Here is a 25,219-nt window from a genome sequence, read left to right as displayed (position 1 = left end):
TTCTCATCTGTAAAATATGATAGATGACCTAAAGGTTATATCCTAACGAATCTTTGCTCTAAAATTCTATAGTTTTATAATATATTTTCTAAGAAATGGTTTATGGGGAAAAGATTGAATAGTTGATGAGATATAGTTTTTGTATGAGACATACAATTGTTCAAACCAGAAAGAAAGTTTCAGTCCAAAGTAGGTTTTAAAATGTACCCTATATCTGATGTACTGTTATTTGGTTAATGATGTAAGTGAATCATGTTCTTTTAAATGGATGATATCAAGCCCATGATATAGTTAGCTATGTGTTTATTTAGAAGACTGATTTTTTTTTCAGCTCCATGATTTTATGTTATTCTGGTTGAGATAAAAAAAAATATTCTTATCTAAGTAATAGATGGAGCTAAGTTTCATTGAGACTCTACAGTTCACAATTACCTATGCAGTATTGCAGGAATTCTCTCGTGGTGTTGGAAAGAGTTGATGAGTAGGGAATTGGTGGGTACTGAGCTATGTCCAATGGGGGATAAAAGACATAAAAGGCCTGGCTCCTACTCTTGAGGAATGTGCAACCTTTCTGGGAGTCTAGACACAGGCCAAGTGTCAACTTAGAGGTGAAGACAGTAAAAGTGTCAAAGAAGTAAGAAATCTGGTATGATCTGGGGTGGGCTGGACTGTGCTGGGAAGGCTTCTTTGTGAAGCTGAGGCCTTCAGCTAACTGTGAACAGAGTGCTTTAGATTTGTGTTGTTGTACATAAGGAGGGGAGAGGAGCATTTCAGGTCAGCAAGACCACAGATTTGTAAATGTTGCAGAGGATATCTTAGATATGCCATGTATCAAAATCAAAAGTCGTCGTTTATAGTCCAGCCCCATACTTTTTCTGAGCCCCTTACCCCTTAATCATATGCTAACTTTACCATATATGATATACCTGTTTAGAAGAGTTGAGGAGGCTGCAAGCGAGTGGATTGCAATGATTATTTATAAAGATTTAATCAGGCGGCCATTTTCTCAGTTACACAAAAGGTCACATGGTCACTCAGAGCCACAACTGTGGATGAACAATAAATGAAAGGAAAGAACTAGGGGCAGGAGACTCTAGCTCTGAGACAATCTGGTTTTCTGACATAGGTGGAAAGGGATTATCATTTTGGATAATCAAAGGGATTATCATTGCTAGATTTAGAAATGTCAGATGGTCATGGAAATGCCCATAGGCTAATGAGAATCCATGTAACCAGGATGATTTTCCAAAAAGCAAACAGAGGTTTTGCTGTGCACTGAGCAGAAATCATGTCAGAGTCTGCTCTCAAACAGCCAGTGTTGCGAAGACAAACTCTAAGTAAACTGCACGTGATTATGGAGTCTCTTTCCCCGATACACTTGGAAAGAGGTTATTGATTTGGGCATGATTTACCCAGACTGACAAAGAAGCACACTTACGTTTGAAAGCCTCTCTGTTGCTGTAGATTCATAGATGATTTGCAGTGTATACTTTGCATCACTTAGAGGGCACTGTTTTCTGGTATTTCTTGCCATCCAAGTTCCTTCCAAATTATTATGTTGGCCTTTCTAACAGACCAGAATTCCATGAGTAGAACTGCTTTATCACTTATCCCACACTCTAAGGACTTGGTTTACATCATCAGTGAAATACTTCTTAATTTCCTATCATGACATAAAAAATAATTTCTATAATATGTTATCTCAGGAAATCACTTTCAAAAGCTAAACTCGTCTGTATGGTAATGAAGAAGTAGTATGATCAAAGTCAGTTTTACAAAGCAAGAAATGTTCTCTTAGAACTAATTACCCCCAAAAAAGTTCAAGTAGGGCTTCTTATGTAAAATTTTGTGGAACAATATAGATTATTAAAAGAAGTTAGAGATAGAATTATGTTTGTCCCAAAAGAACAATAACAAGGATGGCAACTGTTCCCCTCCGCCTCCCAAATGTCCCCAGAGGTAATTTTAGAAATAGAGCATCAGTTAGATTTATAATTCAACAAACATTTATTGAGTATATAACATATGATATTCACTGTCTTATGGATGGATATGGAATTAGCATGGAAAACAGACACAGTCGGTAACTGTGATACATTATAATAATCACTCTAACAGAAATATATACAAAGTGATATGGACATTCCTATAGAGAAGGGGAAGAGGACGCTTCATAAAGGGGGTAATATTTTTTTGAGGCTTCACAGATAAATGGATAGTTTTCCAGATAGAGGAGGAGAGAAAGGATTAGCCCAGGAGAGAAACAGAATGCCCAGAGTAGACTATTAAGGTATAGATGTATTATTCTGTGCTGACTGGACCTGAAAATGTCAGAGACAGATAGAAAGATGGAGAAAAGTAAAAGGTGAAGTTAGAAAGGTAGGTGGGGGCTGGATAGCAAAGACATTTTTCTGACCCATTCTGATTTTAGTGAGTGTTTATCAAAATGGTCAGAGGATCCTCTGCATGCCAAAGCCAGCAAGGGGTGGGAGGAGATGGTTAAAATGCAGAATCCTGGGCCATGCTGCAGACCTCTTGAATCAGGGAGTAGGAGTAGGTTCTTGGAATCTGTAATTAACTACCCCATCCCACCTCAACCACAGTGCACACCAGGTGATTCATCTTCACACCAAAGTTTCAGAATCTCCTCAAGGCACAAAACTGACTCATTATATTTCTATGTTCTTGGAAGAATTTTCAGAAAAAATGAATTAAAATATTAAGAATAGGAGATTTGGGAAAAATAGGATTTAGATGTAATATAAGAATGTTCTTGAGAAAATTGGTTTAAATCTTGGTTAAGCATAAGAAAGAACTTTCTAAGAATCTAAGTATAAAGAATTACTAAGTCATGCTATTAAATCTCCTTGAAGGAAAGGCATGAGACTAGAAACATTTAAGGGACCATCTTGCATCTTTCAGTGTCATGTTCCGATATAAGGAGTTAATGAAGTTCAGAGCTAGTTGTTCTACAGCTCCCAAATTGTGCCAAGATAAGGGATAGAGGCAACAGTCCAGAGCAGTATTTGTTTCTGGATGGTATTGTTTGGTAGAGCTATTTGGCTACTTATTAATTTTAATTAGGTGAACTTCATTGAGAAAGAAATGTATATACTAGCATTTCCATCATGGCTGGAGAAATCAAGCTCTCACGCCAATGTGTAGGGCCTAATCTGTGGTCTATGTTGAAAAACATTAATTACATAACTATATATTTGAGTCAACAATCATATAGAAGTGCTAATTCTTTGTTTTTTTTCTTCATGGACAGCAGCTGTTATCCTATACCCATCAATCTGTGTTGAAAGTTATGTAAGTGTTCAAAGATGTAAGAAGAGGGAGGCACTACATAGGTATTTTACATTTGACTAAGACATGAGAATGACCCCTGGGCTGGAAGACCTGGCTCTCAGATCACAGCAAGGAGGATCAGTTCTGGATTTAGCCCTTTCATTGCTTTGCACACAGTTCTCATGTTCCAGATTGCCAGAATCCTTTGTATTTTTTTATTTGAGAGTTTCTTTACTCAGAAGTCAAGAAATAATAGGGAACCTTGCTTTTTCTCCATATTCATCTCTGTTTGTGCAGATAACTGCAATAATTGTTTTAGCAGAGATGGTGATACTGTCACATTCTAGAAGTAGTTGACTGGTAGGATGCCAGTGCCCACCATTAATTAGGCAAATTAGTTTTGCCATATTGACCTAAAGTTTTTTGTTGTTGTTGTTTTGTTTTTAATTCTTCCTGATATTTCTAACCAATGACATGTAGCTCTGTCATTGCCTTTATTACACCGACCCAGGCAAATATAACCTCAGGTGGTTCTTAGAAGATGTGCGAGGTAAAATTATTTACCTCAAGGCCTGGAATTTTACCTGAATAAAAGCCAAGCAGAGAACAGTAACAGCCACATGATTTTGATGTCAGAGATCTGAAAAATAAGTTTGAGAATACCATGTTCTCTTAAAGTAGATGTTAAATTATAAGCATCTCTTGCCGTTAGATGTGAATTTGGAAACCAACTACGTCTTTTACAGTTTGGGTGATATTGGGCAACATTCTTAATCTCTGAGCTTTCACTTTTGATTTATAAACTGGAATAGTAATTCCACTTAGAGGGACAATAGGACAATTGCATGAAGTAAATAACAATTCTTATTATACTAGCTAAGATACATTGAGGGCTCAGTATGTTGCACTGTGCTAAGCATTTTAAATGCACTATGCAATTTGTTTTTATAATCATCCTGTGGAGAAGACACTGTCACCTCCATTAAAAATATTAGGAAAATGAGGTTCAGAGAATTTAAGTAACTTCCTAGAGGTCACAAAGTTAGTGGTTGATATACTGTAGTGCTTCCAGGAAGCCTCTCTTGATATTCTCCCACAGCGTGGTGTGTTTTCTCTGTCATTCCTGGTATGACACTGCAATGTAAGAATTTATTTAATTATATGTCTCCCAACTAGTGTGTGACATCCATAAGGATAAGGAATGTGTCTGAATGTCCTTCACTTTTACCCTGGTTCCTTACACACTGAGGACATAATGTGTGCTTACTACGTTAACTTCTTTGCCATCCCTTTTTCCATTGTAGTACGTTATCACACTGAAAGATCCCAATAAATGATTCTAAAGTCTATCATTCGTTCGTTCTTCCTACATGAAAGCACTTGACTTTATTTTAAATTCTAGATTTCAAAGTGCATTGTTTACCTAAGATTTGGGGCCAGAAATCAAGTAATTGGGGCTGGCCCCGTGGTGTAGTGGGTAAGTTTAGCGCACTCTGCTTCGGCGGCCTAGGTTCACAGGTTCAGATCCCAGGCGCAGACCTACACCGCTTATCATCCATGCTGTGGAGGTGACCCACGTACAAAATAGGGGAAGATTGGCACAGATGTTAGCTCAGGCTTCCTCAGCAAAAAAAAAAAAAAGAAAAATCAAGTAATTAATTTTTTTTCTAGCTAACATAATTCCTTTGTAATTTACTTCATTACACTTTCTAGTGCATTAACTAGACATTTTTTTTTAAGATAATGGTATGGAAACATAGAATTTCTTCCAAAAGAGGTGAATTAATCAAATTAGTAATTAATTTCAAAAAGGAATTTGAAAGTAAGCACCACAGTGATGTGGTTGGTTTCATTTGCTCTCACACATGAAGTTATGATATATTAAAATGTTAACTATATTTAAATATGAAATATTGCTTTTTGATTAAGTAGCCTAAATTATTAATGCCCAATAATAGTATTAACAATTTGTATAAAGCTTTTCACATGTTTTAATTAGATTCAACTACATATGATAAAACATCCAAATCGACTTATTTCTTTCTCACATAGAATAAGTATATCTGTAGTTCAGGGCCAGTATAGTGAACCCAGAGTTATCAGGGACCCAGATTCCCTCTGACTTTATGGTCTGCTTTACTTGATGTGGGGCTTCTACTCTCAAGTTCATCTTTTGGTCCAAGATGACTGCTAGTGCTCCATCTTTCCATTTTCCATACAAGAAGAAGAAAAAAGGTGAGAGGGCAAAATGGTGTGCTTCCTAGCTATGTTAGCACCATTTAAGATTTTGCAGGAACATCTGTCCCCCTACCCTAACAATCTCTGCTTACATCATATGAGGAATCTGAAAACACTGGAGAGAGTTAGGCATGGAGTCGCAGTTCTTGGCTGTGTATACCTTCCATTAAGTGGAACACAAATTGAATTCTGACTTTCCATAGTTGCTGTGTGACCTTGAGCAAGTTGTTTGACCATGCTGAGCCCCATTTTTCTCAGCTGTAAAGTGAGAATGATACTAGTATCTACTAAATTGTGTTGTTATTAGGATTAAATGTGTTAATATATGTCACACATTTAGCACAGTGCCAAGAATGTAGAATTACTAAACAAATGGGTAGCTCATTTTTTTTATCTTGTCTCTCCCAAAAGGTGAGAGTCTTTTTGATGATGTAGGTGCCCTCTTGTTCTCTTTCATGTCTACCCCAATCAAGCCATTGGACATACAGTAGTAAACAACCAGCCAAGGTCTCTGCCCCCATAGAGATTGCATTCTTTTCATTAGGAGTCCTGGAGGAATCACGTACAGAGAGGTGATAGTTGAAAATCCAGAAAGGAATGACCTCAACAGAGAAGTGAAGTAGTGATTCTCATATTTTAGTCTGTAGAAGAATCATATGGGTAGCAAATAAAAATAGATATTCCTGGGCTCTGCCTCCACAGTTCTGAAACTCACGTCTGAGACAAGGAATCTGTGTTCTATTCCTAAATGTTCCTAGTGCAGATGACTAATGGATCACACTTTGAAAAATACTGGTCTAGGAAGTGGCGGGAGGAGAGCCCTATGGGCTATGGTGAGAGCTTCCCAGGACTTGAAGTCATTTTCGACCCTTTCCTGGGAAACCTCTTATCTTGTTCCATTAGGCTATTTCAATATAGCCTAGACTGGATAATTCTTTGTTGTGGGGGGCTTGTTGTAGTTGTTCATTGTAGAATGTTTAGCAACATCTCTGGTGTCTCCACACTAGATGCTTGTAGCAACCTCTCTTCCCCAGTAGTGACAATCAGATGTCTCCAGGCATTACCAGTGTGTCCTGTGGTAGGGAGACAAAGTTGCTCCTGGATGAGAACCATAGGTCTGGTTGAAATCTTGACCTTTCACCTAGAACATACATACTATGTGAAATGGAGCCTTTTATTTCTTCCCTCTGGAAGGGTGGAAGATGGCAGATATAATGGTTCCAGATTCATCTGCCAAATGCCCGTTCCCAGCCTGGCATCACGGTGTGGATGTGTACTTTCCTAGAAGCAAGACTCCTGAGAACCCATTACAGTATCCTCTGGCCACTACCTTCATACACCTTTTAAAAGTCTCCATCTGCCTCCCTTCTTGGTTACCACAAATCTTCCTGTCTTAGAGATGCAGACATTTCTACTCTCAAAGGCAATTAAGGGCTTTGGTGATAATATTGTTTCAAAGAAAGTTTTAAAACAGATAAAATGACTTCAGTTTCTTGCTTTTTACAAACAAGGGTATTAAGGTTAAAACAGTTCAGTTGTTTTTACAGCACTTTTTTTTTTTTTTAACAAAGTCTTTCCACGTAGCATTACGTATTACTTGAACTATTCTCTCTGTATATTTTTTGTGTGTGTGAGGAAGATCGGCCCTGAGCTAACATCTGCCAATCCTCCTCTTTTTGCTGAGGGAGACTGGCCCTGGGCTAACATCCATGCGCATCTTCCTCCACCTTATGTGGGACGCCTGCCACAGCATGGCCTGACAAGCGGTGCATCGGTGCGCGCCCGGGATCCGAACCAGCGAACCCTGGGCCGCCACAGCGGAGCGTGCGCACTTAACCACTTGCGCCACCAGGCTGGCGCCTCTCTGTATATTTTTTAAATCCTTATGAGATAACAAATAAGTACATTTTAAAACATAAGAAAAAAGCAAAGTGACAGTTTATATTTTTTCCTTAAGAAATATTAAAAAGTGCATCAGGCTGATGGTCTCCTTGAGATTCAAATTACTTTTGTGGGTGTTTTTGAGATAATATTTATGATGAGTAACTCTGCAATGCTGAAATTAGTGCTGGGTGAACCCTTGAAACCAAGCAAGTTGAAGGTAGGAATTGAACATGTTTCATAGCTTAGCATTAATTTTTCTAAAGAGAAGATTGAAGAGCTGTAACAGGTGGTGACTCCAGATATGACGGAGATCACTCTTCTTTCAAAGATGTAGCTGTAGTGTATTTGAAGAATTTGCCTGGCCTTTTTTTAGTGTATCAGGTAAAAAAATAATGAGGTCATCTTTACATCTTGTAATAAATATGGAGGTGATTTAACTTTGTCAAAGACTAGATTCACAGGGACTTCCGAGATAGGGATTGTGCCTTGAGGAAACTTTCATCTTAGTATTAAGTATGATTTTTAGTAGGGGCAAGATAGTGTATCAGACTCTCTCCAACCCTTTAATGTTTATCTTTGTTCACTTGTTAAAAGTTGTCATTTTCTTGGAAGTTCACAAATTACATTTTTTTTTGAAATAAATTTTCCAGTTTCATAGATTTGAGGCTTTCTTTCAAAGGAACCACTAATATTTTTTCTATGATTTTTAGCAATACTGTTATGCATTTCCAGTCTTTTGAGGATACTTTGTCCTTTAATCTGTGATTTTGAAACTTTCTTGTATAGCTCAACTTCTTTTGCAAGGGAACGACAATAAGTTGTCCATCCATAGAAGTTCTTTGTTGGACCAAAGAAATAATATTTCCAGTTTTAGATTGAAGGGAACCCCCTGGTGCTTTTGCTGTGTTTTCTCTAAAGCACAGTCACTCCAGGAGAAAATGTTCCTAACCAGGCCAAGCTCTGGCAGGCACCTGTATGGAGAAGTATCCTGGCTTCTCAGGGGAACCACCTTAAATGCCCTTTATTTCTTATTTTATTCAAAAGCAGTTGGTATAGAATATTTAGTATTTAGTATATTGCTAAATACACTATACCTGGGAGCAGAAGTCATGCACTTGAATCCCTAGTAATTGTCTTATTAGCTAGCAAGTTAATCTCTCTAAGCTTCAGTTCTCTCATCTATTGAATAGTGAGGATCAAGTCATGCATCACTTTTTTTTTTGGTGAAGATTAAGTGATGTAACATAAAAGAAAGATCTAATTGGTTGGGATGTTCAATATGTATTAAATCTGGAAAATATCCCAAGTACATTTACCCAATTAAGAGAAGTACTAATCAACTTTTATCAGTAGGTTGGTCTTATAGGTCAATTTAAGAGGCAGCCTGAACTAAGAATCCATCACTCAACTGACTAAACACTAGGGATATGTATACTCAATCCCAGTATGCCTTATGTGGTGCTAGCCTTTGTGGAAAATAGGCCAGGAAGTACTTGTTTATAAACAGCCATAAGTCTAGCTCTGGAGACAAGACTGTCACATACACATAAAGCCTTTAAAGACAGTGCAGCAAATAAGTAACTAATTATTTGATTCTAGCAAGAAATGTAACCAGAATTGGGCTGGAATCACCAAGGACAGCTCCATGAATGAGCAGCCTGCTCATATTGCAAGAAGGGTTTACCTGCATTTTTTGGTTGACCTTTATCTGTTTTGGGGCTGTACTCCACAGCCAGTTTTTGGGTCCCCAATAGCAGAATCCTATGTTATATTTCTCTTGGGAATCATATTTCCTGATCATTCTCCATAAATGGGAAAAATGAGATTTTTAACTAGACCACCCCACCTATACTTTATCCCTAGTCATGCCCACTGTCAGGTGGAAGACGAAAGCTTACCTCTTTTTGAAAGTACCTTGTTCTTGTCTCGCTAGGTCTTATGGCACCCTCACACTACCCTGTGCATCTGTTGGAACACCCCTCCCTGTGTAGAGTTCCTTGGGCCTGAGTTACCCAGGTGGTCCATGGGACTCCCCAAACATACCCAGAAGTTATGTAATAATCTTTTATAGTGACATACTTATTTAAATTAAAAAGTGTTTTAAGTTTACTTGCTCACTTGGACCTCAGTAACTGGTAAAAAGTACATTGGTATTAATAACCCCGTTTTATAGTTGAAGAAGTAGAAGCTGAGAGAGGTTACCAGAGTGTCTCAAACTTTGACCGTCGGTAACTGGCACAACCAAGATTAGAGCCAGTTTCTGTAATGGGTAGTCTTGTGTTTTCTGCAGTGTAAGGACGTTGCTGGTCTTTGTCTCCTATAGACTAGAAGTTAAACAAGAAATATGGGAAGTAGTATGTGTCAGATGGTGTAGATGATGGTCACAACTAATATATATTGAGTTCTTAAAACTATATCAGTCAGCCTGACATCATGTCATGGTGCCTGCAGTATGGCAGAGTAAAAGGCTGTGTTGTAGAAATTTAGACTAAGAAAGTTTTTTCATAATGTTTGGATAAATAGCAAGTGGTGGCTAGGGGGAAGGAGAATTAGAGGTTTTATTTAATCAAGTTTCCTTGAAGATGCAGATGACTTGAGTTGCTGGCGAGAAAATGAGTAAGTAGATGATGATGATGTCCCTGCTGCTTGCTTAGTTCATATCTCATGTGAATCATGATTGCAAGATTGTAAGTTGGTGTGCCTTTTTTTTGTGGCTTAAGAAAATTCACCTCATTGCTACTCATGACTCATACTTGTGAACAGTTCAAACACACCATAACTCGTGCTTAGCTCCAGATAAATGGCACCAATAGCCAGGAATAGAGAGTTCAGAGCAGGAAAACCCTATGGGGGATTTGCCTGGTCAAGGAAGACCGCATGTCATGTGTCATGTGGACTGAAGCCCAGTTCTACTAGATATGAATTTTGTGAACCCAAGTTCACAAAAAAACTTACCTTTTCTCTATTTGTTTCATCATATTTAAAGAAGGGATGATGGCATCTACCTTATACTTCTTTTGAAGATTAGAGATCATTTATTAAGACACCAGCACTGTACCTAGCAAACACAGATGCTGGTACTATTAATGAGGGAGATGGTCCTTAAAGAAAGCTCAATATTTTATACTTAGGAAGCAATAAACACAGAAAATTAAATTGTGGGTATTTTCTGAGTAAAGGATGATCCTGAAGCTGTGCCACTGAGGGCACAGCAAGAGGAAGAGGTCACAAGATTTGTATTGCAGTTTAGCTAAAGTTGACTTTCTCTATTATGTCCCTAAATTCCACCCTCCTGCCAATATCATGCCTTTGGGTACTCTTCCATGGAAGAATGAACAGGTGGAAGGCGTGGGGAGTTGGATACTGCACTAGGCATTGTGCCCTAGCCTTGTGTCTTTGGAAAAGCTTTGTTATTTCTTATTTCCTCATCCATAAAGTTACAATTATTCAACAACATTCAGCAAATATTTATGGAAGACCCATATGCCAGACTCTGTTTTAGGTGTTCGGGATATAGCAGGGGGTGAGGGAAATAAACTCAAGAAGAAAAGATTTGTTGGATAGTGATGAGCATGTGAAAATAGTATTAAAAGAAAGAGGGAAAGAGGATAGCAAATGGAGGGGTAAGGGTGTGAATGGAGTTGCAATTTGGAAAGGGAAGTTTTCACTAAGATGCTGATATTTGATTAAAGATCTGTTGGAGGCTAAGGACCAAGCCTTGCAGGTATCTGGAGGAATAATATTCTAGACAGAGTAAATAATAAGCACAAAGGCCCTGAAGTGTGGGCATAACTGGTCTGTTTGAGCAATAGCCAAAGGACTAGTATTTAGGAATGGAGTGAATGAGAGAGAAATCAGAACTACTGAGGACCAGATTATATGACCTTTAAGACCATTTTGATAGCTTTGGAGTTTATTCAGACTGAGATGGGGAACCAGTGGACAATGTTGAGAAGAAAAGTGACATTATTTGAGTTCATTTAACAGGATCATTCTGGCTCTTGTTTAGGAATAGACTAAAGGAGTAAACAGTGGGAAGCAAGGAAATTCATTAGGGGACGATATTGCAAGAATCCAGGAAGGGATTCTGATGGCTTGGAGAAGGTGAGAAGAGGTCAAATAATGGATATATTTCAAAGACACTGTTGACAGGATATGATGGCAGATTGAATGCTGAGTTGGAGAGAACAAGGTATAACATAAGATTCTGGCTTTTTAACCTAAACAGTTGGAAGAATTGTGTTGCCAATAACCGAGACTAAGAAGGAAGACTGTGGGAAGAGCAGGTTTTGAGGCGAGGTAGAGTTAATCACAGTGCTCTTGCCTGTCTTTGGAATGTTGGGAAGAGTCAATAAGAAAAGTCTGCAGAAGCTTAGGTCATTCTCTAAATGTCAAGAGGTCTTCTTTGTGAAAGTAACAACTCTTGCAAGAACCTCAAGTGGGATCTAGATAGAAGTTAAAAGACTTAATGCTTACAACTCATTGAGGTGTGTTCCGAACTAAAGATAGGAAACCTCTTCCTGAGTCTGTGATAGTTTATACAGAGTGCTCTTGGAAATTATTTGAATATATGATAAAATTAGTAGTGAGTTTACATCTCACAATGGGAAAAGCAGTGACCAAGAAGAAAGACAAAGATTTGGAGGGTATTATTCTATATCTACTCAAAAAGTGTTTCAAAGTAGGCAGAAAAATGTGTTCAATTATAAATAGCCATGGATCAACTGCTCAAATTTAAAACTAATTTAATTAAAATCACTGGTTTTAAACCACATATTACGCTGAAGACTTCATATGAGCCTTTGAATAATGATATCCATTTCTTCTTGTCGTAATTCCCATTTCTGTAATGAAAGAAGAGTTGAAATTATTTTAGGTTAGTGTAGTGAATTATTTTATATAGTTACATATATGTCTAACATTTCACTTCAGTTTTATGCATTATATTTAAGAGATAATTCTTTATGAATTATGTGAGGAAAAAATTATGACAGTGAGAAAGAAATGATATTAATAAAGCATTCTTAATCAAAGCATAGCCTTTGGGAGGGGGCAGTTAGAAGGCCCATAGTGGGTCCAGTAAATGGATTTCATCCTGATTGCTAACTCGCATCAATTGCTAGTGATTGACTGGGCTATGTTTTTTCTTAAGAAGAATTCTGAGACTGTGTCTAAGACCAATAAAACAAAGGACTGTTATTGACTGGGCATGAATACTGAAGGTACCAGTGAAGAAACGGCAGCAAGCATGACACACATCAACCATCCTTGCTTTATTGGTTCTGAAAGAAGCTTGGAGCATTGACAAGTATGGCTTGTCTTAAGGTTGTCCAGTGTGTATGTGTTTTTTTCTCTTTTTTTTTTATACCTGTCCTACTTCTTGCTGTCTCCTGGTCTTTTCAGGCCTGAGCCCAGGCAATGTCCTTTCTTTAGATTTTGACTTTTAATCATCCTGGAATGTTTTGTTAGAAGGTCTCTTCTCAAAACCTGCCCTTTGCTAACTTATTTGGTTAATAAATTTGAACACAGTACAAGCAAAAGCAGCAAGATTGATATACTCATATTCTCAAAAGCTGGTTGGATAAGACTTTCAAGTACCCCTAAAGAATGTGTAAATTCAACACTGGGAGGCTACTGATGGATTTAGATGATGAGATAGGCCCACCTTAGCTGGAGATGGCAGGTGCTAGGTCCAAGAGGCTAAAGATTAAACATAGCCCATTTTGTAGAAAAGTGATATAACACTTTAGGAAACAAGTCTAGGGAACCCAATAGTTTGTTTCAATGGAGATTAAGCACGGGACTTGGGAGGTTGATTTTCAGGGTTTGATGGGCCCTCCTAGGAAGGGGCTCCATTTTGAGGTAGCTAGAACTCTCAACTGGGTTCTGCCAACAATATAAGAGTTGAATGAATTAAGGTGTTACAACTTTCCAAATAACATCATTTGTGTTTTAATAAGACATATCTAGAAATAATATCTTAACCAAAATAAAGAGCCAAATTTTTGGAATTTTAGGCCCTATAAGTGGTTATAAAATATTTTAGACTATTTTTTTTGGTGCCTCTTGAATTACATCTTTAAACATCACTTTCCCAGACTAGATTGTCTTCTCTCTATCTCCTACTAGAGCCATCTTGACTTTCCACTGTCAGTCTTCCTTCAACTCTAATAAGCCCTAAATGTTCTTAGATATTTTGGGTATCATACTTTTATGTAAAACCCACATGTTTTCTTGTACCAAATTTCGATCCCTCCTTTCCTCCATGTAAAGAATTCAGTAGTGCTAGAAAAGATATGGATCTTTTGGTGCTTTTCTATCCCCCTTGTGAACTTTCCATGTTTTTATCCCTAACACATTAAAACTGTAATATTCAGGCCTTGAGAGTAAGCCAAGGTGGTGGTAGCTTTAGTAAGAAGAGGGTTAGAGAGAGTCCAAAATGCTGAATGAAGGATAACCTTGAAAAGAGAAAGTAAAGAGGAGGAGGTGGAAATGGAGAAATATAATTTTTAAAAGACTCTTTTTGGACTCAAGTGGTGATTTAAGGAAAGACAGATCACAGTAGTAATAAAAGCTTAAGATTTGTTAAGGTCCAACCATGTGCCAGGCAATCAGCTTTAAGGGCATTAACAAGCCTAGAAAGTACTTTTTTCATTTTTACTTTAAAGATAAAGAATTTGAGGTAGAGCTGGGTTAAGTAGCTCTCTCAAGATCACACAGCCAGTGATTAGTCCAATCAGAATTTGAATTTGGGCTTTCAGTCCAGAGGCCAAGCTTTTCTTCACTATAAGAGAAGAAAAGATAGAAAGGGAGGGAGCAACATGGATAGCAGGAGGTAGAACATGAAATGTATTACCAGAGAGGAGAGAATATACAGGGCTTGGAAGAAAGAGGAAGGGAAGAGGGGACTAGGATCCTGAGGAGAGGCAACAAACACTCCCTGGGGAAGGGGTCTCTTCTGCTCTTCTTTACTCTCTTCATCCAGGACTCAGGCAGCAACAGAGGCTTCAACCAGCTCTTTCCACACACGTGAGGAGGAGAAGGGCATGGGCTGGATGGGAGTTTACTTTCCCCAACATGTGAATAATGCCATATGACACAATTACTAGTGGTTGAATGTGAAGAGACGTGAAAAGATGGAGAAGAGTAATCCAGGGCCTTCAGATTATGCTCACTTTCCAGGCACAGTCCTCCACCAACCAGCACTCAAACCTGTGGTCCTTGACTTTTGTAGTCTTTTCTTCACTAATGGTTGCACATTGTAAGCATGTTGTATGCTGCAGCCTAGGAGCCGTTTTGTAAGGTATTAAATTGCCTTCATCACTTATCAACAGATACCATGTCCTTACAAAGTTTGGCACGTCTTGATAGTACTGGGTATATTAGTGGTTCTTGATCCATTTTATGATGACTTACTTATCTTAGGTTCTTGGACAATGGCTTTTCTTACATTTGTCTCCCAGTCATGGTGATACTGCTTGGGGAAGGAGAATGGGGGAAATAGAGAGATGAAAGGTGATGATCTTCTGCTAGCTGGCTCTCCTATAGGGAAGGCAAAAAGCCTTTTGAAGAGTTGATACAAGGTATGAATCTTGGCTGGCAAAGACATGCTGGATACTTATGATCAGGGATGACAAGATCAACAATCAATACATGGTATATTTATGTGGTGTAAAGATTGTCTCCCTACCCAGGAATATCTCCCAATTATGGTGGGTGTCTAAGAATCCACTGGTACTTCTTCTCCTGTTGGATTTATTTCCTGTGGTCCTGTTGTTTTGTGGGAACAATCTAGAGAAGGTCTCAGGGCCAGGAGATCGTGAAGTGTGGGAAAAGGAAGGAAGAAATATAGAATAAGGACGTGGGGACTGCCTAAAGAGAGATGCCTGCTCATAACTTTCCAAGGGCCAACACATCTCCATACTTCTCTTTGGGATCCCAAAGTTAGCAAGAATCCCTTGCTTTGGGTTGAACAAAAACTGTTCTGCCTTAAATGGTAAGAAAAAAATGGCTCTAAGCCATATTTAGGAAATTTGTTGACTGTAATTAAGCCTTCATGGGAGTCCCCAAGGTTTACTTACCTATAATTGAAAAAATGCAAATGAAGACAGTTAATCAGTGGACTGGCTGACTATGAAGTGCTGCTACCTACATAAATGAATTAAAAACAAAGATACAAATATGTCTAGTTGAGAAAGTTACCTGAGAGCCAATTGGTAAATTTCTCAGCAAAGCCGTGGAAATTTTTTTCTTAGCCTGATTGAGATCGTAGTGCTTTTCTGCTAAGGCCTTTGCCAACTTCATCTTGAGCCATTACATACAGATTTCCTAACAACTGGCCTTCAGCATTGGTAGAGTACCTGCTGCCTCCCTAGCCCCACTCAGGGAAGCCCTGCAGAAAAAATAACAGACCTCTTGTCCTGCTTTCTGTTGTGATTGATCCACTACTTAAAGTTGCAAAACATTTGCTTTTCAAGATCCCATAATCAAATGGGAACACCCCTGGGATGAAGCCAACTCTTCCAGAGTTATCTCACAGTATTTTAGCTATCAGTTATCAAGGATCAGTACATGTACTGATATTAATAGCTTTAATGCAGTTTTTTTTTAACAATAATCACAGCATACCTGTGATGGTCATTTTCACTTTGGACACCATACTTCTTAATATATTCAGCTAATTTTATCACCTGATTTAACACCATCCCTAAAATGCTTTGCACTTCTGTCAATATTTATGTCTTCTGCTTGATGATTTCATTAATTAGACACTCATACTATGGTGTTAGCACCAAGTGCACAGTTTGTCCCTAAAATTAGCTATGGAAACAAAAGAGTAAATGCAGCATCATTTAGATAAAAATATTTGTCAGTGCTCTGATTAGTGGTAACAAACACACAAGGTATTAAACAAGCTAATTTAAATATAGAAGTAGAGGTACAGTAGATCGATGTATCTGTGTTATAAACTGTATCAAGTTGTTTTTGACAACTCTGTCAGATGGGACCTCCTGAAGGAGGGAGGTAAAGAAGTTTCCTTTCCCAAGCCACTTAGATTCTGAGGGAGCAAGGTGCTATGATTGATTAATAATGCCTGCCATGGACACCGTAAGCCTGAGTGGCAAATTCTTGCCTTATGTTCACCACTGTCACTGTCTTAACAGGAAGGAATATAACTTTGTTCACTTACTTCATTGTTGATGTTTGATGAGGAAGAGTGAGTGGACTAGAACCCTGAAATGAGGCTTTGCCACAAAGGATTGTCTTTTGTGTAAGCGTGTAAACACCCATGAAGTGGGGAAAGATGTGATTAGGCTGAACCTTTTCACCATGTCTTTGTTTGCTTGATTATTTATTACCGTGGACTTACTAGAGTTTTTAAAAAGTGTTATTGACATAGACTCTGGAAAAAGTAGGCAGATATTTCAAATGTATCACAGTTTCTAAGGAGATCAAATATCTCTTCAAAGCCTCATGGATTTTTTAAACATGAAATGTTCTTCTTGGTGGATAATAGGCTCCGATGCTTTGGGTTTCTAACCTCCCATTCATTAACAGCAAAGCTAACTTGTAGCAAAGTCTTTTTTTTCCCTGCAAGCAATTTGTGACTCCTTTTGGGGAGATAACTTTAAATAAATGACCAGCTCCAGTGGAAAGATTCCAGTTTTCTCAAGGTGTTTGCTTTCAATTTATTGTCAATTCTCCCATCACAACTTCCTCTCCCCAAAACACTACCCCAGGCCTGAATATGTATACTATAGCCCCATTAAAATACTTTTGTTTTTATATGTTAAATGCTTATTCCCATTAAAAAACCTTGCAAAGACCTAAAATGGACTCTACCCATATTTGCAGAACCATTTTAGCATTCTCAAAATTATTAGGACTATCAGCTCTGACTTGAGAAAATTAAAATAGCCTATGCCCAAATGGGCCTGGGTTCCCTCTCCCAGGCACTTCCAAGCTTTTTGAGGTAATCAAGGCAAACTCCTCAGCTTTTATATTTCAAAATCACCTTCAAATGGATTTAGTTTACTTTATTCCATTTAGCTTAACCCATAGTCTCATGACATTTGCATTATTTTTAATCCAAGGACAGATTGCTTTGTACTTGGGATTTCCATGAACTGCCATTTATGGTTCATTATTTTTTGGTAATAGATAATCAGCTTTTTTTGAAAATATATTCATTTCCAGGTTGTATTTCTATCTCTACATGCATATTTTAAATGGATTAATGTAAAACACATAGTGAAATCCTAATTCTCTGCTATAATTATATGCCTGGCCCTCACAAATTAACATCCAAAGACATTTACTGTGTCATACGTAGTTAATCCAATGTGTTTCCCTCCACCTCTTTTACATTACTTTGCACTTCTGACAATGCTATGTTGTGTGTGTGCGTGTTTTAAGCTGTTAAATCTAAACTGCATTTGTTTTATTGCTGGTTGGCCCAGGAAGTTCACCATTATCAAGGGTGAAGAATTGCTAATTACTTAACAGAATAAAAAGTAGCCTTAGCTGTCAAGGGAATAGTTAAGATATTTCTTGATGATGTTATGTCTTAGATTTTTAAAAGAATATTGATTTTTATCTTGAAAGTATAATGCTGAGAAAATTTTTAGTAGATTTCTTGGACTTTTTGACCTGAGGAAAGAATATGGATTTAATATTTCATTCAGCATTCTATCATCTCTCTCTGTAAAAACACTAAATAAGGAATACGGAGGAAAGAAGAAATCAGACAGAAATTGACATGAATTATATACCTATAGTATGCAGAAGACTGTTCATGAAACAACTGGGAAGACCACTATAAGCAAAACATGGTTTCTTACATCTAGCTCCCTGAATTTCACTCCCATAATGTCAACTGTCATTTGATAACTCTACCTACATGTAACACAAACACCTTAAATTCAGTATTTCCAAAGTTAAATTCAGCATTGTAGCACTTCAGCTTCCCTCCTATTTCTATCATCTGGGTTTAGAGAATCAATATGTACCCAGTTGTACTAGCTGGGAATTTGAGACTTTGAGAATTGTCTGTCTTCATCACTCTTAACCATCCCGTCACCAACAACCTCCTTTTTCATCCACTAAGTGAGTTTAGATATCATGCTCACCCTGCAGCTTTACTTTCCTACCCTATCCCTACCTGACTCAAGATAGATCCCCTATTGTCTCTGTTCCTTTAGCACCTTCCATCCTACTAAAGCACTTATCGTAGAACATTAAACCTTTTAGTTTATGTGTCTATGTTTGTATACCCAACACTTCAGCACAGTGGCTAGCATGAAATAGATACACAATATGTTTCTGAAAAAATACTTGGCTGAATAAATGTGTAGGCAGAAGGATGGAGGGATAGACTTGAAAGGTAAAGAGTAAATGAGAATTCAGCATTTCAAGAAATGTAGTTGCACTTTCATTTGAAAGAGTGTGACTTGAGTCATGCAGTCACATTTGTGTCAAATTCTGTTTCTGTTGAAACTGAACACCTCTTGCAGTGTCAACCCCATGTTAATGAAATAGTATGGAACTTAAAACATGGGGTATCAGAAATCTTCAGATGATCCTGTAAATTGTACGTCATTTTAAGCACTTTTTATGACAGTCTTCAGCTTTGATGTAAGGAATTAGGCAGCATAAATTTCAGGAAAGTCTTCCCTCTAGTATTTCCCTCCATTTAAAAACACAAAATGAGGATGGTGTGGGGAAAGAGAAATCTGTCTATTAGGAGCTGAGTGGGGTCAAGAAGAAAAGAGTAGTAACAGAGGCAGAAAAAGAGCCAGAAAAACCCTATAGAAATGGCTATAAATCAGCTCTCCCACCCTTATTTGCTTTTGATGGACTATAATAGATCAAGAGGTGAGTAAACATCTGTTGCCTTTTTAAAATACTACTTTGATATTTTAAAAGAATAGTGACAGAATTAGGAGAAGCCTAATTTCTGTGGTTAGGGACAGCAGACATCTATGACATGAAATCGGGAGGATGACTCTAGCACAGCTTGATAGGTTTTTGGGCTGTGAATTTGTCTGCCATGCGTGGCTCTGGGAAGCAGCATGGAGCAATGGTTAGCACATGGGCGCTGAAGTTAGGCTATCTGGGTTTAAATCTGGGGTCCACCACTCGTAGTGTGATACTGGGCAAGCTGTATGGCCCCTCGAAGTTCTTGTCTCAGACATGGTTGTGAGATTGAATGAGAGAAAGGAAACTCAGGGAGCTAGTCTAGAGCCAGCTCGTGGTCATATTTGCTAAATGTAGGCTCTTATTTTAAGATTAGGTGAAAATTAGCATCTTCTCTTAGACTACATATAGGAACTGGATGGGATGTCCAACTGGAATAGAAAGGCCCTTAAGCAGGAAAAGATACAAGTTTCTTTCTGTGGAAAAGTCCAGTCAGTGTATATGCAGGTCAACTGGAGGAATGGCTGAGAGGTGGTCCACCTTCAAGGCTGGTATAAAGCTAGCAAGACCAGCCCAGATAAAGGCATAGAATACCAGAGTGGGTGAGCCCCACCTAAGAGGTAACCAGTCATCACAGCTGTGTACAGAATGTGCTTCAGAGAAACTGAGCAAGCACAAGAGAAACCTGCAGGGATCTGATCCCAAGCTCTGCTGCCATGAGGGTGAGTCCAAGCCGGGAAGGCAGCCGAACAGCCGAGAAGGACTGGGAATGGCTGAGCACTGGGCAGGGTCCAGTTAGAAAGAATTCAGCCTCTGAGGACGAGACAACGAAAAATTACAGACCAGGTGAGATGGAGGCTTTCACCAGACTTAGTCACGATGATTACAGGATGTTACCAGGTTTAAAGTACAGGCTTCTGCCCAGACAGAGTTAATAATTAAGACAGTTTCATTTTGAATGATAAGTAGTCATGGAAAAACAAGACCCCATGGATTACACAATGCTTTAGAGAAGTAGTGCAGTGTAGGTTCAGATGGTGGGCTTTGGAGAGAGTATTGGTCCTAATCCCTCCTTTGCCAGTTACTGCAGGGGCACGTTACGTTATCTCTCTAAGCTTCACTTTCCTCCCCTGTACAATGGAGGCAATGATTGTTCCTACCTTCAAAGATTTTTGAAACTTAAATCATGCAATTTAATTAAAAGAACTAAGGCAATGCCAGGCACCTGGTAAGTGCTCAATTAATGTTGGTTATTATACTAGAACGTCATTTGCACATATTCGTTTACATGTCTTGTTTGAAAATGCCATAGTTACAGTATAAATCACAAAATAGAATGCAGTTACGTTAAACAAGTTTTCCTAAACCTTGTATTAAAAAATCTTCTTGCCATGTAGCTTTACTCTTTTTGATGTATTTTCTTTAGGAAGTGCATTTTTAGTAAAACATTTCACTTGGAAACCAGGTCTCAGTGCTATTTTGGATAAGCATAAGGGAGAGCCACTTTTAAATAAAACAAATTCTGATTGTGCCAGTAATGATCTAAATCATTAAAGTGGGTAGAGGGCAAATGGCAAAATTTATCTTTTAGGAATTCAAGTTTGAAGAAAAAGTCAAATTTTGTATGAATTTTAGATTGAGCTTATTGTCTAGGAGTATATTTGTTCAGATTTAGTTGGCTAGATCCCTTACCTCTTTGCTTTACCTTGCTGCAAATTCAGTATCTGCCCTACCAAGTGGCCTGAATGAAATCATTGGCTTTATATTTCAGAGCTGTCTCACTCTCAACCAATGTATTAGATTTATTCACAGGATTCCTGCGTCAGGCTGGGAGAGCACAGGGGCTCTGAAGAAGAGACAGGCTATCATATTTTTGCTGCAGAATTAGACACCATCTATCTGAAAATGGAATCTGTGGTAAAAATCTCCAAATTACTTGTAATCGTTCTCTTCAGATCCACTCAATTCTCCCAAGGTTTGCTTTCGGGGAACCATTTAATAATACAATGGATACATCTTACTCTACTTCTACTAATTCTATTGCCCTGAAGCAAATCAACAGAATTGTCCCTAATATTATTCTGCTCTCTCTTTACCCATAGCACACAATAGAATTAACTAACTTTATCAATGAATATTACTCATTTTTGAAACCTGACAGACTTCTAGGGAACTGCCAATTGGCCAAGGGGTATGGTATCTAGCTTCTAAAGAAACGATGACTGATCTCTTAATTGTCCCAACATTTTGCTATCTTATCTCTTTCTTTCATTATTTACACTTCTACCTGGGAGCATAATGGGAAAGATGAAAAAGTGAAATTCAGTCAGATAACTGGCTATGATGTTACCAAACTCGTGTATGGAGAAAGTCCTAAAATCATTAGATGTAATAAGCCTTCAGATAGTCCTTGGGTTTCATTAATCCAGTGGTTCTCAACCTTTGGCATGCATCAGAGTCCCCTGGATCGCAAGTTTTTGATTCAGAAGTTTGGGATTGGCATGAGAAATTGCATTTCTAACAGGTTTCCCAGGTGATGCTGATACTGCTGGTTCAGAGACTGTACTTTGAGAATCACTGTGCTGATCCGTGCTTGGCTTCTCTTCTATTAACGTGAATAATCTAGAATTTGCTTTTCTTTAGCTAGCTTTAGAAATTTATGCTGTGTAAACTAAACATTATGGCTTAAGCAGTTATTTTATTATATGCGTACCTTGAACAATGTAATTAATAGAAGTGGCAAAGTAAGAAGGCAGTCAATCTGTTTGATTTAATTTACAAAGCAGTCAATTATATATTAGCTGAATTGTGGCTCTAATCCACAAATCTCTTTGCTTCTCTATATTATTGTAGGGTCAATGTAATACTGACCTTTAATTTATTTTTTTTAATGGTGAAGCCTCAATTCTTTGGTATTGCAAAGAATTTATACATAGAAAGCATCTTCCATTGTTTCCCCCAATGATCTGACTTTATGGGCTTTTTTGGTGGTGGAAGAATTGAGCTCATTTGTAATAGAATTTTTTTTAACTCAGCATAATTTTTGTTTAACTTTAATAAAGGATATAGAACAGAGAGTAGCCAGAGCAACTGCATTGCAGAGGCCTTAGAGGTAACTTCTGATGTGCCCAGTCATTGCTTGGGACATGTTTTGGTCACAAGAAATGACAAGAAGCTCAAGTGAGTGCAGGTCACATCATGCAGCGGAGCCACAGTGATTGGGGTCCCTCAGCTTAAACACTTTACTAATCACCTCACACTCGGAAAGTTGTATACCTAATTCCCATTTGCTATTGAAGCTGCAGGCCATCAATTACAGGTTATACAATGAACAATCTCAACAACTAGGAACAACATTACTTAGGAACATCCTTGGATCCCTCATTGAACTGCAGTGGATACATTTCCTTAGTTGATGTTACAAGAACTTTGATGAATGATCAAATATACTCAAGCATCTTTGAGCCTAGAATAATATTTGCAGTCCAGTTGTTAGTTCTTTCCTTTCATTAGGTCCCATGTAGATTCCTGGCTGAAAGGGAGTCTGGAAAATGCAGTTTTGAACTTTTCCAGCATCTATATAGTCCAGGAAGTGAAGAAGGTTGAAACAGATATTGAATGATCTAGTAATATAGAGTATGTACCACACTGTCTCACTGGTTAAAAGCAGAAAAGAGGTAACCTAAAAACTCCCTGGCCTGAGAGTCTGGGGATGAGCTTCTAAACTTACTCTGCTCTAAGTTGTGACTTGTCATAGCATTTTAACAGCTGTCCTGCCCAACAGGGTGGCAGTATGGTACAGTCTTTAAGGACTTGATCACTTAATCTGTGTAAAGCTGTGAAAGTTACTGGACCTCTGCATGCACCAGCTCTCTCATCATAAAATGTAGTGACAGTAACACCTACTTCATAGGGTTGTGAGAGTTAAATGGGGAAATACAATGTTCTTAAAATAGTGTTTGTCACATAGTAAGAAATCTTCATGAACACATGGATATGGGGGTTAAACTGAATGCTCTCTGACCTACAAGAGTCTGATACAGTTATTGATATTATGCCTTTTTATTCTGCAGTGTTTGCCAAATGCTTTTTAAACATTTGAGTAATTGTCACCATTACTAATCAGCCGAATGTAATAATATGAGCTGTTCCAGTTTGGAAAACTTTTATGTTGGAACCCTTACATGCTAAAAAGAGGGCTTTGTCTTTAGAGGTATTGGGATTTTAGAAAGCTATGCATCATAGAGTAGTCTCTTTGCTTTTTTAACCATCCAATTAAAGATAGGAGAAGACAGGTGACTGCTTTGCAGTCTGTTTACCTTATGTAATAATTTGCTCTTTTGTGGCAATACTATACTTGCACAAGCACAACATTGTTTTAACCATGAAGCTGCACCACCACCTTGTGAATGTTGTGCTTTGACTAACCCAGGGGTCTCATTCTTCTCCTCCCTCTCTAGCTGGACAGTGCCACATCCCTCATCCAGGCAGCTAAAAACCTGATGAATGCTGTTGTCCTCACGGTGAAAGCATCCTATGTGGCCTCAACCAAATACCAGAAGGTGTATGGGACAGCAGCTGTCAACTCCCCTGTTGTGTCTTGGAAGATGAAGGCTCCAGAGAAGAAGCCCCTTGTGAAGAGAGAAAAGCCTGAAGAGTTCCAGACGCGAGTTAGACGAGGTTCTCAGAAGAAACACATTTCTCCTGTACAGGCTTTAAGTGAATTCAAAGCGATGGATTCCTTCTAGGACGATAGGCTCTAAAAGAAAGCTTTTTCTTTTGTTTTGTTTTGTTTTTCTTTCCTTTTCTTTGTAATTCCATTTTTGTATGCATACCTGCCGACTCATATGCCTCAGGCATGGGGAAATTAAGGGAGCAGTGTCTGCATGTAAGATAAGATGTGGTCAATACTACTGACCCATCTGGAGCCTGGGGAGGGGACAGGGAATTCCTGTTCTGATGTGGCACAGAGCTGTCCTTTGCAACATTCTCATAAAATTGGGCAAAGAGTTCGCATCGCAATGTTTACGGGAGCGGGAGGGATGGGGAAAATAAACTTAACTCTACAAAAGCAAACTCTAATGCATGCAAGAATCATTAGGTTGGCAGGTATATTAATAAGTGAAAAATCTGGAAGTGTAATGGTAGAACATAAAGCTTGTATTGCTTCTGTTTCAGTGCAAAAATGTACTAGCCAATACGCTTAAGTGTGTGGCCCACAAATTGAACAATTCAACTTTGACATCATACCCATAATATTATGTGGATTTTTTACTAGGAGGAAACTAACTCATCCAGCCTAAAATGCTTCTTTTAATCTGTATTCTGTTCTTTCTCTTCTAGTAGTGCCATTACTAGTGCTCATGTGATAAATTTTTCCCCCCTTACTGAAAACAATAAACATTTATTTGAAACAATTATAATCCTTCTGGGGGCACTGGAAGCACAATGTGGTGATCAATCTTGCTTTTACTTTTTTTAAAATTTTAACTATGATTTTGCTAGAAATAGGAGGCCCAGTGGTGGTGGAATGTTAGAGGAATGGAAACTGACAATATGTGTGAAGGTTTAGGGGCAAATACATAGGTGTAGTTTGGAGTGCTGGTATCTAATATACCGTTGTATCCACTAACTCGAAATAAACACAGTTAATCTTGACATCTGAAGAATGCTTTCCTTCTTTAAATTCATACATAAGAAAAGATTAGATCATCGTCTTGAAAACTGGTTAAAAACGCTTTGTGTTTGTTTTTAGAAATTGGGGGTAAAATAGGTGAGTGATGATATCTAAAGAAATCTCTGAGTCATCTTTAGAGTCCAAGAATTACCTTTGTTTTGCGTTTTTCCATTTGTTTTTATTCACTATCCAACTAAATCTAAAATGAGAAAG

The 25,219-nt window shown here is 38.2% G+C and overlaps 1 protein-coding gene across 4 annotated transcripts in view; it reads left to right on the top strand.

The window, feature by feature from the left end:
* CTNNA2 (catenin alpha 2) overlaps positions 1 to 24,987 on the top strand; it is a 1,068,899-nt gene extending 1,043,912 nt beyond the window's left edge. For all 4 annotated transcript variants that reach the window (XM_058550823.1, XM_058550821.1, XM_058550822.1 and 1 more), the window contains one exon: positions 23,790 to 24,987. In XM_058550823.1, the coding sequence (XP_058406806.1) occupies positions 23,790 to 24,077 (288 nt within the window). In that variant the 3' untranslated portion in view covers positions 24,078 to 24,987. The remainder of the gene's footprint in view (positions 1 to 23,789) is intronic.
* The last annotated feature ends 232 nt before the right edge of the window (positions 24,988 to 25,219 follow it).

Source organism: Diceros bicornis, chromosome 12 (genome assembly GCF_020826845.1).
Source record: "Diceros bicornis minor isolate mBicDic1 chromosome 12, mDicBic1.mat.cur, whole genome shotgun sequence".
NCBI lineage: Eukaryota > Metazoa > Chordata > Mammalia > Perissodactyla > Rhinocerotidae > Diceros > Diceros bicornis.
The sequence above is the reverse complement of the archived record's forward strand: the minus strand, read 5'-3'. Positions and strand labels throughout refer to the sequence as shown.